The 17,398-nt window shown below is 52.4% G+C and overlaps 1 protein-coding gene across 6 annotated transcripts in view; it reads right to left on the reverse strand.

Moving 5' to 3' along the window:
- Positions 1–17,398, reverse strand: part of SPTB (spectrin beta, erythrocytic) — a 139,082-nt gene that overhangs the window by 25,788 nt on the left and 95,896 nt on the right. For all 6 annotated transcript variants that reach the window (XM_072963223.1, XM_072963222.1, XM_072963227.1 and 3 more), the window contains 14 exons: positions 17,109–17,296; positions 15,356–15,473; positions 14,574–14,732; positions 13,250–13,552; positions 12,398–12,548; positions 10,938–11,808; positions 9,728–9,865; positions 7,560–8,316; positions 6,897–7,099; positions 6,714–6,804; positions 5,350–5,496; positions 3,843–4,106; positions 3,253–3,459; positions 2,744–2,833 (listed from right to left, as the gene is read on the reverse strand). In XM_072963223.1, the coding sequence (XP_072819324.1) occupies positions 2,744–2,833; positions 3,253–3,459; positions 3,843–4,106; positions 5,350–5,496; positions 6,714–6,804; positions 6,897–7,099; positions 7,560–8,316; positions 9,728–9,865; positions 10,938–11,808; positions 12,398–12,548; positions 13,250–13,552; positions 14,574–14,732; positions 15,356–15,473; positions 17,109–17,296 (3,687 nt within the window). The remainder of the gene's footprint in view (positions 1–2,743; positions 2,834–3,252; positions 3,460–3,842; positions 4,107–5,349; positions 5,497–6,713; positions 6,805–6,896; positions 7,100–7,559; positions 8,317–9,727; positions 9,866–10,937; positions 11,809–12,397; positions 12,549–13,249; positions 13,553–14,573; positions 14,733–15,355; positions 15,474–17,108; positions 17,297–17,398) is intronic.

Below are 17,398 nucleotides of genomic sequence, written 5' to 3' on the forward strand. Positions count from 1 at the left end.
GGGGCTGTGACACATCACTTGCTTTCTGGGTCTCAGAAGCCCTAATCTGACTGCTTCTTACATGTGGGCTGCTGGCTCCTAACACTCCATCTCCTTTTCTACAATTTCCCATGGCCTTTAAAATGGTCTGGAGGGCGGGGACAAGAGCAGCACACGTAGGCAGCACTGTGACTGTCACCATTTACATACATAGAACTAGCATTACCCATAAGATACCTAACTTGCTGAAATGGAGTTTTACACTTTATGCTCAGAATCTTAAGTCTGACAATTTCCCGTGGTCTCTGCAATTGTATTCAGACAACCCCCGGCGTCAGTGCCACTTGCCTCTTTCCTTTCCCTGAGATCTTATGACCTCTTGAGGTATCCTAAAAAGGTCTCTCCTTTTCTCCTTTTGAGCAATTCTTTCTAGGCTCCTGTGCAGTGTGCGTGCTTAGGATGTCTTCTTCTCTAACTTCATTCATTCAACACACAGTTTTTATTTCTGATGTACCAGGCCCTGTTCTAGGTTCTAGGAACAATATGGGAACAAGATAAGCAAAATCCCTGCCCTCATAGAGCTTACACTCTAGGAGAGGAAACAGATGGTAAGCATATAAATAAATGAATGGGTGTAGGTAACAGGTACGATGAGGAACAGACACCAAAAAGATGAGGATGGTCTCCCGAGGTGTGGTGGTGGCCACATTAGCTGGGGGAGTCAGGAACGGCTTTCTGAGCAGATGACATCTGAGTGAGACATGAAGGATGGAAGGAGACAACCTCACAAAGATCTGGGGGATGGATGCTGCTGGCAGGAGGGATGAATAGGTGCCAAGTCCCTGAGGTGGAAGCAAGCCTGGACTGTCCAAAGGCCACAAGGAGGGCCAGAAGAGCTAGAATACAGTGAAGGAGGGCGAAAGTGATACGAGGAGATTCAAGGTCGGGGGGAGGGGCCAGATCATGCAGGAAAGTGGTTCTTAACCCTGGCTGCACATTGAATCATCTGGGAAAACAGACGTAGCCAGGGCCCCATCCCCAGAGATCCTAATTAATTGATCTGAGGTGGGATCTAGGCAATGGTATGTCTAGAGGGCCCCCCAGGTGATTCTAAGGTGCAGCCAGAGCTGAGAACCCTTCATGTGGCACCTTGCAGGTTCTATCCTAGTCACAATGACAGCCACTAGAGCAGTGGTTCTCAATGTGGGGCTCCAGGCCAGCAGCATCAGCATCACCTAGGATCTTGATGGAAATGCACATTATCAGGCTATGCCCTCAGGTCTCATGTGGTAGATGGGGGGGGTTGGTGGAGTCTGATCAACTGCGTTTTAACAAGCCCTCTGGCTGACTCTGATGCACACTGACCACTGCAATAGAAGAAATGATAAAGTGGGATTTCAGCTCTAGTGAGGCTAACCTAAAATAGCCTTTACTGGGGCAGCCACACTCTCCTCTAAGAGATTATGTCTGCTTTCTCGTTAAGGGGAACCCCATCCATATTTGTCTTGCCCTTCTCCTGAAATAGCAGCCCTCAGCCAGGGGAGCTGAAAGTCATTTGGCAATAACCCTCACTGAGGCTAAAGTCTTCAGTGTTGGAAGGATTAGAGCTGGCTCATTTGCAGTTGAGGAAACTTAGAGGCCCCGAGGATACCGTCTCCCAGCAGCCTCCCCCTTTAGCTGAATCCCTGCCTGTACCACCTTCGAGCTCCATTCCCCACATGCTGCCACTGGAGGCTTGGTGACTTGACCATGCCAACTGGAAGCACAGGGTTCAAGGGCACTTTTAAGAAACCTCTTTGAATAGAATTCATTCCAGCCCTTGCACAGTTGCTGGGTTCTGTGAGCAGATGTTGGCTGCTGATATTTTGGGAGAAGGAAATACTGTCTGATGTGACCTTCCTTCCCCAAGGAGGTGCAGTACCAACTGGCACTCTGAGACACGCTGCTCTTCTCTGGGGTAAGTTCTCAGACTCTCTGTGCTTGTGGCTGCAGCTGCCTCCACTTTCAGAGTCAGAGAGCAGACCGGGCAGGAGGGACTCCCTGCCCAAGAGCAGGGATGTGGCCAGCCCCTGGCCAGACATGGAGGCCAGACCATGACCCCATGCAACTGGCCTTCCCGAGGGATGCAGGCTTCCCCTGCAACCGGATACAGAGGAAGTACATCTGCTTGCTTCCAGGATTCTGACCAGGGCCACGGAAGTTTGCAATCAAGTCTAAGAAAGCAGAACAGCCAATGGATGTTTGTTCCAATGGCTCAGAATCCAAGTTTAGCAGCTTCCTCATGGGGCTTGAGCCCCACAAGTATTCTCATGTGTCCAGAAGACAGGGAGCTACTTACCCTGAGGAGACCCATTAGGCCAACGTTTGCCCTGGAAGAGGGTCAAGGCAGTGATGAGAGAGACACCAGGAGCTATGAGCCTACTCTCAGGGAGGCCACAGAATACAGAAGCTGTAAAGCACCTTAAGCCCCAGGCCCAGGCCTCTGAGTCTTGGACTCATCTCTGTCCTGCTGGGTCCAAATGGCCCCCAACCCCTCATTCCCTCCCTGCCCCAACCCCTATGGTCCTCCCCACGTTCTCTCTGCCATCACCAAAGCTGCTCCTTCTGCTTTGGGAATACAGACACAGACCAGGGGCCCCATAGCTATCACTGAGAACAGCAATCTGTAATCTGCTGTCAGGGCCCTTCTGCAGGTCAGGGCTGGGCCCTTCGCCCTGGGGCGGGGCAGGGGCAGGTGGGACTGACGAGGTGAAACAGGACTCACCTGGTTCTTCTTCATGAACAGCTGCACAGTTTGCAGGTTAGTGCCATAGTCGGCCGACTGGGCCAGAGGCAGCCTCTCCTCCACCCAGAGCTGCAGAGACCAGAAGGCAGAGGGTAGTTGATGACAGTCACTGTGGGTCAGACAGAGCTCTGCCTCCTGTGTCTCCCTGGTTCTTCCCAACACCCCACCAGGGTTTTGTCATATGGGGGCATTTCGATATTTTGAATCGAGATTCCAAATAACTTGCTCCTGGTCCCTTGGGGGAGGGAAACATAGCTGGATCTTGAGCCCAACTCTGTCTGGCCCCAAAGTCTGTGAGTGAGCTACCTCAGAAGGCACTGGCTTACTTTTATACTTAATGTAATCATCACTAAGAGCCTAAGAGACAAGGGGGTGAGATGACCAGACATCAGCTGCCAAGAACTGCCCTGGGCAGTAGCCAGCTACCCTGATGGCAGCTGCCGGGTCAGCTGCTGGAGGTCAGGGGAGGACAGCTGCGGCCCACTCACCGTCTCATCCTCTAAGTCCCGGCTGAGCTGCAGCTTGGCTCTGGATGATTCCAGCTGCTTCTTCCTCCTCCCCAAGGGCTCCAGAAGGTCCAGGAACCGCTTCTCAATGCTCAGGTCTTCCCCTTCCACCTCCTCTTCCAGCGAGGGCATCTGGGCAAACAGCTCCCTCAGCTCCTCCTTCCGCACGTTCACTTGGTCCTCCACGCGCTGGGCCACAAGGGGATAGTGTTGGCACCAGCATTGGCACCTGGGCAGCCCCTTGTCCTCTTTATCATCCTCTCTCCCACTCATCCTCAAAGGCTTGGTTTGACCTCAGCCTCCCCCAAGAAGTCTCCTTGGATTGACCCGCACCTCATCTTTCGCTCCTCTGAGTTTCTGTCCTGTACTTCTCGTGCACGCTTTTATTACCCCATCTGGATCCCTGCCTGTCTTATCTGCTGCAAAGGGGTAGGAGCTGGGCTATGAACCAGGAGGCCTGATTAAAATCAGCCCAGCTAAGAGGACAGGACAAGTACTCACTTTCAGGTTGCAGATTTGCTCCCGAGACCCCCTCCACGCCAACACCCCCAGTCTACAACCCACTTGCGTGCCTTCAGCTTAGCTAGCATCCTGTTGACGCTGGTCAGATCCTTGCCCAGGTCGTCTGACCGCAGCTGGTCCTCCATGGCCCTGATCCACTTGTTGAGGTCGGCGTGGGTCTGCAGGTGCAGCTCGGAGCTCCTGGCGGCTGAGAGGCGCTGGGCTGTCTCCTGTGTGGTGGCCTGAAGCTCATTCCAGAGCTGGTGCAAGGCTTCTAGCCTCTGGGACACCAGGGCCAAATACTGGGGCTTCTCCTCCATCAGCTGCTTTCCTTCCTGTGTGGAAAGGAGGAGAGCTCACCCTCTGATGCCAGGTGATCTTGGAGAGCCCTGGTCCAGGTGGTTGCAAAGAGCTAATGAAGGGAAGGTTAGTGAGGCAAAGGATCTGCACAGAACTCAGGTGAGGCTCAACTGAAAGACTGTGCACCCCCAGAGATATATATTTGTAGAAGGTGGGCCAGGGAGAGTGAGTTTGGGGCAAATGACTCAGAGAGATTGCAGTATGGGGAGCTGCAGACAAGAACCAGTTAGTAGTAAAAAAAAAAAAGTTTAATTAAAAAAAAAAAGATTCAAGACCCATCCAGGTACAACCAGCAGGAAACCTCCCTGTGAGTTCCACCCTCTTAATCGTCTTCCAAGAAACTGTGCACTGATCTTCGGGGATATCTTTTAGTTACTGAATTTGTCTTACCTGGTTTTCACCTACATAAATGTATTTTTCTAGGAAGGTTACAGTATGAGGTGACTCGGGCCTAGGAATATTATTTGCTAATAAGAGTCGGTAGTTATTGAGGGCCTAATAATTGCCAAATATTTTTCGAAGTGCTTTAGTGCTCACAACTCCCTCGGGTGGGTACTGTTATTATCTCATTTCACAGATGAAGAAACTGAGGTGCAGGAAGGTTGAGGAGTCAGACAGTCTGACTCGGAGCCTGCACCCTTAACCACTATGGACACAGCCTCGTGTGGCCCCTCGCCTGCTTCTCCTGGACAGCCACAACAAGGAGAGGCAAAGCACCTCCCTTTCTATTTCCAGATTTAACTCCAGCCACATTTTAACTTGGGCCCCTGGGCAAGCTGGTTACAGAGGGGACCCTGGTTCTCCATCTACAGGTGCTTCTGCCACCCAAATGGTGAGGGTCAACAGGTCCCTGGCCCACTCTGCTCATCTCACATATTTCCCTGCCCCCGGGCAGGACAGTGCTGGGACCTGGGTGAGGATAACAGAAGGCAAACAGAGATAACTGCTGTCCTGGCACTGGACGCTGAAGCTGTAACTCAGGCGTCCTCAGTGTCCCGGATGGTCCCCAGACTCAGATGACCCAAAGGAGGCATGCATTCTGACCAGGCTGAAGAAGGCTGCATATACCAGGAGCTCTGCAGGTTTAACTACTCTTTGGAGAAGTTTTTCACATCCAGGTTCTGTACTGTCTAGCCAGCTTCTGGACTGTGTCCATGCCCCACGTGAAGCCCCATTCCAGGAAGCACACCAGAGCCCCCCACTGCTAGCTTTACTCACTGCATCAATGTTCTCCAGCCAGCCCTGGTGGGAAGCCAGCTCCGCCATGAATGCCTGGTGCTTCAGCCACTTGTTGTGAAGGTTTCGCGCTTCATCATAGGAGACATCCTGAGATGTCAGCAGCTTGTCATTGATCCAGAGAGTGAGCTGTGGGCAGAAAGAGTAGGTCCAATGGCCCCCAAGTGCCCCTCTTTGGCCAGGGCTCAGGGCAGGACCTGCTGCCCAGCTCTGGCTGCAGAAGGAGAAGGCCAAGGAGAGAAATGTAAACACAGTAGAGTACTGCCCTCCAATCCTGATCCCTAATTCCAGCACAGGCAACCTAACCCGCGTTGTCTCAGGGCTTAAACACAGGCACTGGTGTGTCTTCCCCACGAGTGTGACACCAGGTGTATCTATGCTTCTCTCCGTGTTTCTAGGCCCAAGGACAGGGCCTGGTCTATTACAGGAACTCAGTGAGTGCTTACTGGGTGGATGGATAAATCCACCCTTTGGCAGTAGGGTGAGAAATCATTAACAAACACGGAGAAAATGTTATCTGAGGAAGAAGCCAAGGGCAGATCCTATAATTAACAATGAGGAGAGAACTCTGATGAGCCTTCAATGTTCCCCAGATGTCCTGGCACCACACCAAGCCTGGTTTGTGCCAAGGGCAGAGGTAGACAAAAGCAAAGTCATTTGGGTTGAGGGGAAAGGGGTATGAGGATGGGGGCAAGAAAGAAGTCAGAGAAAGCCCCGTTCCACATGGAAGTACTGTTCACAGAGGGACCTGGGAGTGCAGGCTTAAGACCTTCCTTGTACAGCCTGCCCTAGGCTGAACTGGGACCTTCTAACTCAACAGTTCTCCAACTGGGAGGCTTGTTGAGAATGCTACTCTCTCTCATCCCTTAAGTTCTGATTCACCTGGGCCCAAGTAGGGCCCTGGAGTCTGCATTTAATTAGAGCCAAGACCAGCTCCATAATTTGCAGGGCCTGGTGCAAAATGGAAACATTCAAAATTATTAAGAATTTCAAGATGGCAACAGCAGAGCCCGAAACCAAGTGTGGGGCCCCTCTAAGCAAGGGGCCCCCTGTGAATGCCCAGGTCACACGCCCTTCAAGCCAACCCTGACCAGGGCCCTGGATGACTCTACTACAGAGAGTCCTCAGGCCACTCTTTGAGATACTGCCCTAGACTTGACAAATTCAAAGACATCTTTACTGATTTGAAAAAAAAAACCTGTGGAACCAAAGATTCTAGAGGATAAAAGACTTGAGCTGTTAAGTGTGCAGAGCTCCCCACTCATGGAATTCACTCTAGAAAGGACTTCCCCCCTCTAGGGCGCTCTGCTCCTAGGAGGAATCTCCCACGAAGTGGCCAGCCCCACCTCCTGGCAGTTCTGCAGGAAGTTCTGGAGCTCCAGGTTGTCTCTCAGAAGGTCTCCGGCCTCCTGGGCCCTCTTGCCATTCTTCCTGTGCCTGGAAGGGAAGCCGGGAGCCACAGTCACAAGGTGCTGAGTGCAGCACCACCACACTTCCTGGCTCTGCCCCTGGCCCTAGGCTGAGAGTACCTGTCCTCAATCAGCTGCACCTTCTCCTTGATCTTGTTGGAGTAGAGGTTTCCCTCAGCTACCAGCTTGTTTCCAGAGTCTATGGTGCTCAAGACCTTATTCTGGTTGTTCTTCATAGACAACAAGAAATCCTCAAACTTCCGTATCCCGGCCTCTGCAGCTTCTAGGGAGTCTGGGGGCTCCAAGTGAGCCAGAGTGTATTCCTGTTGAAGCAAGTTTCCAGAAAAGGCATGAAGACAAGCTGAGGAGGTGGTGGGGGCACCTGCCAGGCAGAGGCACCATGTGCAGCCACGCAGGTTACAGCATGAATGGCACCCCCTGGAGTTGGGCAAAGAAGCAGCTCCCTGGGCCTTGTTCCCCACCCTCACCCAGGGCACTTGATGAACAGGGTGCCTACAGCCACATGGAAGGGTAACTGCCCAGGGGAAAATTCACTTCTCTAACTGACCTAAGAACAGAACATAGTTTGGGACACAGGGCTGGAAAAGGCACACGAAAAGAACAAAGAGAAGTAGTGTCCCCCGAACTAGTGGCGAGAGAGAGGCCAAGAAAAGCATAATTTGGTCCCCGAGTCCTGTAGCACTTATACAGACTTACAGCTTAGGAATTCCTGTTGCCCCGAGAGATATCCCCTGCCTTCAAGTCCTGAATGCCTCTCCCTACCTGGTTGCTGAGGATGGTTTCAGCCTGCTTGGCATCCTTCTGGAACTCCTGGAAGCCGAGGCACTGGGTGAGGGTGTGGCTGCGGCTTTCCCACATCCGGCGCAGGGAGTCCCAGCCAGTAGCCAGGCCACCCAGCCGTTGGCCTAAGAGCTGGTACTCTGGGTCCGTCTGGCCACTAATTACTTTCTCCCCAGATGCCATGACCTGCTGGTAGCTTTCCTGGTGCCTGTCAATGTCATCCTTGATGGCCCCATGCTGCTGCAGGAGCTGCTCAGCCTCTAGGAGGGACTCGGGCATGTCCTTGGAGGCCACGTCCTTCTGGGCCGTGGATAGCCAAGCCTGGAATTTATCTAGATCCTGCAGGAAGGCCTGCAGCTGGCTGGCTTCCCCCAGCGAGGCCTCCTGGCCCTTCAGGGCTTGCTGCAGGCCCTGCCACAGCTCCTCCACATACGCCTGCCGCCGGCCAATGTCCTTCTCCAGCTCAGGGTGTGACTCCATCAGCCGCTGTGACTCCCGCTCAAGGGTACCCACGCGGGCCTGGATGGCGGCCACATCACGCTCCAGCCCCGACAACTTGCGCTGAATGGCAATGACGCCCGCCAGGTCCCGACCCAGGTTCTTTGTGGACTCTACTACATTTGTCTTGTCCGTGATCCACTTGCTGGTCTCCTCGCAGTCCACACAGTAGTTGTGCACCCAAAGGGCCGAGTCCACTGCCTCCCGCCGGCCTAACACCATGGTCTGGAATGCCTGCCACCTGCCGAGGGGGATGGGGGACACAGAGACACCCTCTTCTTTAACTCTTCTCACAAGGTGTCCCTTTCAGATTTCCCACTAGAGTCTCTCCTGATAGACCTTACATGCTGGAAAAAAAAAAAATCTATCCAACAAGCTGTGATGAGTAAAATCTGTTTATCCAATTTTACCCAAGACAACATAACTGCCAATCAGAGATTTCCATCAGCAGGAGGTGAGCTGTGATGTTATTCCAAACATCAGTAAAGGAACATGATGCTCTGCATGTTCCCCAGATTTTTCGAAATACAAGCATATCTTGGTGCACGGCTTAGGGGTCTGTAAGATCATTCTCTGACTATAGCTCATTCAAGTCACAAATGTGCTAGCTGACAAGTCCCTCTGTCTGTCCTGCACTTGCACATGGATCCCCCATTATTCATTTTTTAAAATTGTTTTCTTGTGGGGGGAGGTAATTAGGTTTGTTTGTTTGTTTGTTTATTTTAATGGAGGCACTGGGGATTGAACCTTGGACCCTGTGCATGCTAAGCATGCGCTCTACATTGAGCTATACCCCTCTGCTCCCAATTGGCCTTGCTCAATGGCTCCAAAGTATCTGGGTGGGGAAGGGTCACCCCTTGCCTACCCTTAAGCCCCCATTGTGCTGCCCCTTGCCTTTTTTTTTTAAACAGCTGAATCTTACTTAACCCCACCTCCCAGCTGCCTCGGGCAGAGCAGGGCTCAGGCACAAGTGTGGAGAAAGGGAGCGCGGCAGTGCAGAGGTGGTGAGCGCGTGGCACTGGGTGTGCATAGGGCTCAGGGCAACAAACTTAATATACGCGTGTGCTCTGTCCTCAGAGATCCTCGAGGAACTCGGGGCAATTACACCCTGTACTGAAAGCAGCCCCTCTTCAAAGGCTCCTCAGGGCCCGTTTTTCGTTCTGGCCACAAAGTGTGCTCAAGGCTTCCTGCTAATTCTCCTCTTCATTCAAGCCAGTCTCATTACAAAGCTGCATTTTGGCACAAGCAGGAGCTTTCTTTTATGGACAGTACTTAAGAGCTCTCAGAAAGCAATTTTCCTGCCTAAGAACATCCGGGGAAACGTAGCCTGAGAACCATATGGCCCGATTCTAACTATGGATGCACTTAGAGTGTCCCCTCCACTGCACAGCACACACCCGCCCCAGGCACAGAACTTGAAGCTGTGTGAACACATCTCTCCCTGTCCCTGGGCTGGTCACCACACAGGTCCCTCCTCCTCGCTGCTTCAGCTCTAGTGACAGAAGGTGAGTATGGCTGAGTGAGGCAGGAACTCTGAGGGTACAAACTGGGCAGGACATAGCAGGCATCCTGACTTTTGGGTCACACCCCCAGGGGTGAGTCAGGTGCCAGGAAAAGAAGCCTCCAGCCCCAAGCCCTCCCCATGCTCCCACCTGGTGTTCAGCTGGTCCTGGTACTGCTTCACCTCCCCACTGCGCGGGTGGTTACTCTCTACCAGGCTGTTGGCAGCAAGGTTCACGCTATCAATCTGAGCCATCAGAGTCTTCATCTCCTGGTCCAGGATGTCAAACCTGATACGGACAGAGAAACTGAGGATTGGTAAGGCAGCAGTGGTCACTCAGTCTCCAGAACATGTAGCTCTTACTTTCTCCTTTCACCTCCTAAATACATTTGACCAGGTGAGAGAGGAGAAAGAAGAAAGGTGTGCTGACACATTATTTTCTGGTTCGTGGGTCCAGTTTCATGGTTTAGCATTTCTGGATCAGGCTAGGAGTGAGCTGGTTACTTACTACACAGGCCACTCAACAGGGAGGTGCAGGAGGAAATGAGGCGTGGGGGTTGGTCACCAGAGAGACTACTTGCCATGCCTCCACTGCCCCAGCTGCTGCCCGTGGACCCTAATTTCACTGCCTTGACACCTTGACCTGAAGGATGCCTCCCTAGCCAGGTCCTCCAACCCTGGGTAGGAGAAGGGAAAGCTGCTGAGGGGAGAGGTGTTGTGTGGTTCTGACAGCTGACCCTTCTGGGTAGGAGCCCAGGTCCCTCCAGCATCAGCATGGGACCACCTCAGCCTGCTCCAGGGAGTGACCTCTTCCACTCAATCCCCTGGATTCTGTACTCAAGATGCTGGGATCCCACACATGCTGGGGGCACATCTTCCCATTCTCGAGTGCTAATGGAACTGGAATCCTGGAAATGACAGTGGCCTTGCAGACTGGCAGTTTGCAAACTGGTCTCTGTGGCTCCTCACGGCTCTGTGGCTTAGGGGCTGCCACAGAAAGCTAGAGCTTGTGGGGTCCAGCCTCTTGCCTCCCCCTTAACCAGATCAGCTCCACTTTCCTCTGCATTACATGTCAGGGGTTCTATACACAATTCATTTGAACAAAGGCTGCTGTACTTGAAAAGTAACCAAACACCTGGACTAGAAAGAGACCCTTTGATTTATTTTGAGAAAGGCCCCAGGAGGTGAAGTACCCGAAGTCACAGAGCCAGATCAGAACTCTGGACTCTTGGTGCCTGGCTGCTATGATAAAAGGCATCCTACAGCCTCTCAAAGAGACCCTTGCTGATCTAGAGGCTGTCCCTACAGTAAGAGCACAGACTGTGTGAGGGGAGGTGAGGAAGGGAAGGGGAGCCTCGGACCTGTGCTGCACAACCTCCAGGTCCTCCAGCGTGTCTGGGATATCCATCTGGGCCAGCCACTTCTCCTTCTCACTCATCCACAGCTTACAGGCATCAGTCTCCCCAAACACCATGTACAGGTCCAGGGCATCCTGCAGCCTGTGCTGACGCAGGTCTGCCTGGGCCACCACCTGCTGGTAGAGATCCTGGAGGGTCTGCAGCCGATTGGTCACATCTGGGGAATCCCGAAACTCTTGGGGGAAGGCCTGGGCCTGCTGTTTCAGATGCTCCATCACCCCGCGGCTCTCCTCCAACTTATCCAGGAAGTCCTTGTGCTTTTTCTCCAGGGCCCGTGTGGCCCCTTCATCCTGCCCCACGTCATCTCCTGAGAGCAGCCGGTGGGCATCCTGCAGCCAGGCCTTCAGGTCGTCTGCATCGCCCTGGAACTGGAAGAAGTTCTCAGCATCCTGGAGGTTCCTCTTGCGAAAGGCAGCCAGCTCCTTCAGCTGGTCCCACTGGGCAGACACCTCCTTAATTCGGGCCTTGATCTGCGGGTATCCAAACTGTTTGCGTGCAATCATGCCCTCAGCCTCCTGGAAGATGTGCTGCAGGTGGGCGTCCAGCCCGCGCAGCTCATCCTCAAAGGCCTTGTGCTTGCGCTGCAAGATGAGCACGCTGGTCAGGTCCTTGCCGTAGTCCAGGGAGGAGTAAATCTGCTCTTTCTCCTTGATCCAGCTCTCGGCCTCATCCATCTCCCAGAAGAACTTCCAGAGCCGCTTGGACTGCTCCAGCTGGGCCTTTCGCCCGGCCGCTGTGTTGCTCAGCTCCTCGAAGCACTGCTCCAGGTGGCTGACACGGTCCCGGATGACCTGGGGGTCGCAAGGCTGGTACCCTGGGAGGAATGGGAGAAGGGAGGACAAAAAGGGGAAGGCCTTCATCTGTGGGCAAGCCAGATCAGGTGCCAGGCTAGAACCATGCGATCTAGAGCCTGGGATCTCACTGGGGCTCTGGGATTGGATGCAGGGGGCCCCAGTTGCTCAGAGGATAGGCTTTTAATTAGTTCTTTATGATCAGTTTCGACTGAAACTTTGGGAATAAGGGAGGTTACAAGTTGGATTAGCTCTCAATAGAAATGCACAATGTGAAATGAATTTTTTGAAAGACGTAGACACAAATTTCAAGAGGATTCTTCAATCCTCTTCAAAGAGGCAGTGGGTATTTCCCAATTTAGACCCGAAACTATAAATCTAAATCGTCTTTGCTGTGACTTGAACAACCAGAGAGAAGGAAAGACGGAGGATGCCTTACTGGTGCTTATAAACACCTTCTGACTATAGACGACCAAAGCAGACACCTGCTCTCTGGAGAAGTTTGCCATCCCTCAAGCTTCTTTCTTGCACCATGAGTTGATGAAAGAGGCAGAATTCTCCAGCTAGATTTATCCAAGCTGGGGTCCTGGAGCCCTGAGCCAGAGGTCTCACCTGTCCCCTCAGTGAATTGCAGAGTAGCAGCAGTGATGGCCTTCACTTTGTCCCCTTGGATGGCAATGTCGGCCTCCATCAATTTGTGTTTCTGCAGCAAGTCCTCAACCTCCAATAAGTGCTTCCCAAACTCAGCAGACAAGAGGTGAGCCTGGCAAAGAAAACAGGGTAGAGGAAGTGAGGGGAGGTAAAGAGACCTAAATGTTAAGAGAACAGACCCCTCCAAAGGGAGAGTCCATGGCACTGGGAACAGGGTGAGTCAGATGTAGCTGGGAAAAGGCTGCTGCTCAGTGCGGAAGAAGCTATAGAGCAGGAGCTCCTGCTGGGGGTGCCCATCAGAATCACCCAGGGAGCAGTTCTCACGGCTCAAGACCTACACTCGATCTCCTGCATCTGTCCCAGGTTTGGGGCCGATGCATGGGTATTTTTAGAAAGCTCCATGGTCAGTGAGATGTGTGTTCTCAGTTGAGAGTGACTGCAGCAGAGGGAGAGGAGACTCAGACTTCTTGGTGGGCCTGTGTCGGGAGGTCTGGATTCCAATCAGTCAAATCATGATCATGGAGAGCCTGATTCTCCAGGCTCCTGATGGATGTCTGTCTCTTCTAGGCTCTGCAGGTTGGCACCTGTGCTATGAACCCCAGATTTCTTGATCATTAGGGACACAGCAGACATGGGCTGGAGCAGAGTGAGCTGAGCAATTGAGAGGCAGGTGCAGCCAGATGCTGTGCTGCCTCTGATTCTCCACTCTGACTCAGGGACATGGGGCTGGGAGGCACCTACGGCAGCACAGCCCACTGAAGAGTGGGCGCCAAAGCCCAAGGTGGGCAGGGGATGGGGGTCCTCAGGGCTCACCTTGATCTCATCCATCCAGTCGATGCTGTGCAGCATGTCCTGGAAGAGCTTCTGTAGTGCCAGCGTCTTCTCGAGTCTCTGGCGCCGGGACTGCAGCAGCTCCTGCAGGTAGTTCCACAGGTGCAGGATGTTGTCCTTGCGGGCTGTGATGCGCTTCTGGTCGTGGTAATCCTCCTTCTCCAGCTCCTGGGCCAGGTCCTCCAGGGCCCTCACCCGCTCCTCGTAGGCAGCCGTGTCTGTCTCAATGGCCTCATGCTTCTTCTTGGCGGCCTCCACAGCTGCCAGGTCGTACCCGAAGTTATCCTGTCCCACAGGGAGGCAAACAGGCAGCTCAGTCAGGGTCCCTTAAGTCGGTCCTCAAATGCAGAGAAACGGCGGGTCCCTTCAGAACAATTGCTGGGTGGGAAAGCCCTTTCCCAGGAAGTGAGTTCCGCCTTCTTTTCCATCCTATCTTATCAGAGCCAAGTTCCAAAGACTAAGTGTCTCACAAGAGCCTTGACTGGCATCCACCATCCTGCCTTGAGTGGACCTGCTGGATTCTGGGTGGGAAGGGGCTTCTCACTTGGAAACCACACAGCTGCCACAGATGGCTTACCTCCACGCTATCTGGGGTGCACGAGCACACTCTCCAGTTCTCTCAGAATACTTGCTTTCCCCTTTCTGGGTAGAATTTAATGGGATTCCAAGCTCCAAGTGGGAAGGATCAGATGCTCTCATGGAGAATCAGCCCTGGGGTCAATTTTTAGCTAGTGAAACATGACATGGCCCTAGAGGCCAGAGTCCAAGGGTCATGTCTGACACACAAGGCTTTCAGCACACCCCCAGAGGACCGCTGAAGTGTTAACTCGAACCCCAGCTCTAACAGTTGCTACTGGCTCATATAAGACAACTTTAGGGGCCATTTCTGGATTGTGAGGCTCTGCTAAAAATGAGACTTACTAAATCTGGGAGAGTACTTTATCAGATGTGAATCTGTTTTTTTTAAATTGAAGTGTAGTCAGTTTACAATGTTGTGTTAATTTCTGGTGTACAGCATAGTGATTCAGTTGTACATATATATATTCCTTTCCATAATCTTTTTCATTATAGGCTATCACAAGGTAGTGAATATAGTTCCCTGGGCAGTACAGTAGGATCTTGCTGTTTATCTATTACATATATGTAGTAGTTAGTATCTGCACAGATATGAATCTCAATTCACCCAATCACAGGGAGCAAGGCTGCAAGGCCTGTGGAGAGGCCAGGTCGGGCTGCAGCCCCATAACTGCTGCGGGCTCTGGACAGTATCCTCTCCTCCTGCGTCCCCAAGTGTGGCCCCAATTACCTGGGCCACAAGACGCTGGTTTTCACTGAGCCACGTCTCTCTCATGGCGGCCTTTCGGTCAAAGCGCCGGGCCAACTGCTCCAGCTTCTCCTGCCGGATGAGCTCATTCCTCAGGTCCAGCTCCCGCTGATACTCAGCTTCCTCCAGGCTTTTCCAGGCCTGCTCGGGATAGGGGAGAGCTCTTGGGGTCTGGGGGTCCCCACTCTTTTACCCGACACTGAATGATCTTAGGAAACAGGCAGAGCCTAGATTAAAGCTCAGTGACAGCCTTTTGGCTCCTCTGTCTGGGCCAAAGATTCAGGCAGCACTGGCTGTGAACTCCCGGTTCCCTCTCCCTCTAACCTGCCTCAGTCTGCTGGCCTGCTGCAATGTCATCTGCCCTCTCCAGGCGCTCAGTGAACTATCAATGACTAAACAGCTACCTCCATCCTACTAGAACTTCTAGGTGGTTTTAGGCCTCCAAACCTCTGAAATGTCTTAAGGCATTTCTCTTCTAAGTACTTAATATTCTAAAACAACCCCAAGGTTCTGTGGAGAATAGACTATAAAATTGGCTCCAAAAAGTGGACTCTGGGCCTCTGAACAGGGGGCTGAACTGATGAATGGTGAGTGGGGTCTGACCCCTCAGGGTAGGCTCAGAGAGCACCCTCCATAGCTAGAGGTGTCCTTAATAACACCACAGAGAGTGGCTTGGTTTAACCCTGTCCTGTGACCGTTCCCTGTGCCCTTATTAGGTGCTCAGTCAACCCACTGGCAATGTGTAACGGAAAACACGGCTATACCCGGTTGATGTCAGACACTAATTTCCCATCATGGGGCGTGTACACTTTCTGATTGTTGGCTCTCATTCGGGACTGGATGGTAAAAAGTAGGACTTCCAGATTCCCCTTCTCCTGAAACCTGTTGAGAAAGCAGAGGTAGGGAGATGAGTGTCAAGATTCCCACAGCCAGTTTTGTTTTTTTTTAAAGTGAACTTGGAACCCTGGCACCTTGGAGCTTGCACAGCAATGCGTATTTCTCTTAGAAACAAAAAGTGAGGAGGATCTATACAGGTTTACTTACCTGTTAACAACATCTATCAGTCTATGATACTCACCAGCTGAGATCTAAGAGGGGTTGAGCCTTTACAACATGAATCAGAGAAAACACAACTACCACAGTGCTTATCATTTGCTTCCATGGGGGAATAGCTAACTGGAGTATTTTGGGAATTCCTGCAGATATCAAGTTTTATCAGGCGATACAAGGAAACTCTTTCCTGTTCTGCAAGTGTTGAAGGCTCTGTCTGGCTCTTTAGTCAGTTTTTTACTGCTTGAGTCAATAAAACCTTTGAAGCAGCATTATGCATGTGAGAATATATTGCACTGAAAGCAACTTTCACCTGAGTACTAATGAGTCGGCCCTCTTGAGAACTGTCCCAAAGGCCAGATGCTTCTGAGCTGGGACGAAAGGCCGGGCTCTGGGAGGACTGTAGGTGTAGGAGATGAGGACTGGAGCAGGATGGATGCCTGGAACCCAGGGTCCAAGCTCCAGGTAACTGAGTACTTCCCCATTTCTGCATGTCCCCAGGTATCTACCCACTTCTGCCTCCTCCACATAGCAGTTGGAGTTCACCTGGTAAGCAAGGTCCCAGCCCTGAGGCCAGCCTAATAGATCTGATGGCTCACAGGCCTCGGGCACTCTCTACACAGCCAAGAGGTATCACTCCTGTGCACAGTGCTTGGTAGACTCACAGTGGATGTTATCTGTATTGGATTTAGGACTTTAAAAGTGGGTTAGTGTCGGGCCAGAAATCAGATACTTGTTTATAGCACGTTCTAGACTCTGCATCTCATCTTTCCCTGTTTAAGAGTCATGAATGAATGAGCCCAGGAGGAAGAAGCCAGCAGGTACCACCACCGAGCTAGAAATCTGTTTCAGGGGAGGCAGGCAAGCTAAGAGCAGACAAGCTGGAATGCCGTGTGTGTGTGTCTGTGTGTGTGCGCGCGCGCGTGCGTGCGTGCGTATGCATGGTTGTGTTTGTGTGTGCGTATGTGCACTCAGGCCCTGCACACACTGGAGTGGAGCAGAGGTCCCGAGAGGCAGGCTAAGTGCTCTGCTGATGGATGAGCACTGACAGAAGGGAGAGAAGAAGGATGTGCTTGGCGATCTACAAAGTCCCACACAGAGAGCTCTGGGGCTGTGGATACAAAGGTCATTATCAGAGAACAAACCCACAGCTCAGTGTGCAAACAGAGAGGAACTTTCCAGCATACACTCTTTGAAGAGACTCTGAAGCCTGCGATTTCACTCCTGCTCCCCCTCAGGGATCTGGGAAAGTACTTTCTTTGGTTATGAGTCAGGGGTTACTCAATGCCCATTTCCTGTAGGCTGACGGCTTGGGAGCAGAAAGGCAAGACAGGATGAAGTAGGTGACAGATGGGTAGCGCTCTGACCTCTAGGATGTGCCTCCCAGGTCCCTTCTCCAGGCCTTCCAACTTTTTAAGGTGGTTTCTCAGCTGCGACGCCCACCCTCCCAAGTGCCCAGGCCCTTACTTGGGCGGCTTCTCCACGGTGCGGTAGGTGCTGAAGGCCTGTAGCTGCTGCTGGACGCTGGACAGGGATTTGATGAACTTGCGGCTGTTCAGGACGGTGATGGTCTGCTCGATCCAGGTGAGCAGGTCTGAGGCCAGACCACTATACTTCTCAATCATCTTCTCAGTCTCAATGGCATGGTCGATGACCTAGGGAATCACCTTATGACTCATCTTCATCAGAATGGTCAGGACGCCAATGAGGACGCCAATGGAGACCACAGTTGAGGTGGTCCTCCTCTTTGCAAGCCC

Source organism: Vicugna pacos, chromosome 6 (assembly GCF_048564905.1).
Source record: "Vicugna pacos chromosome 6, VicPac4, whole genome shotgun sequence".
Classification (NCBI taxonomy): domain Eukaryota; kingdom Metazoa; phylum Chordata; class Mammalia; order Artiodactyla; family Camelidae; genus Vicugna; species Vicugna pacos.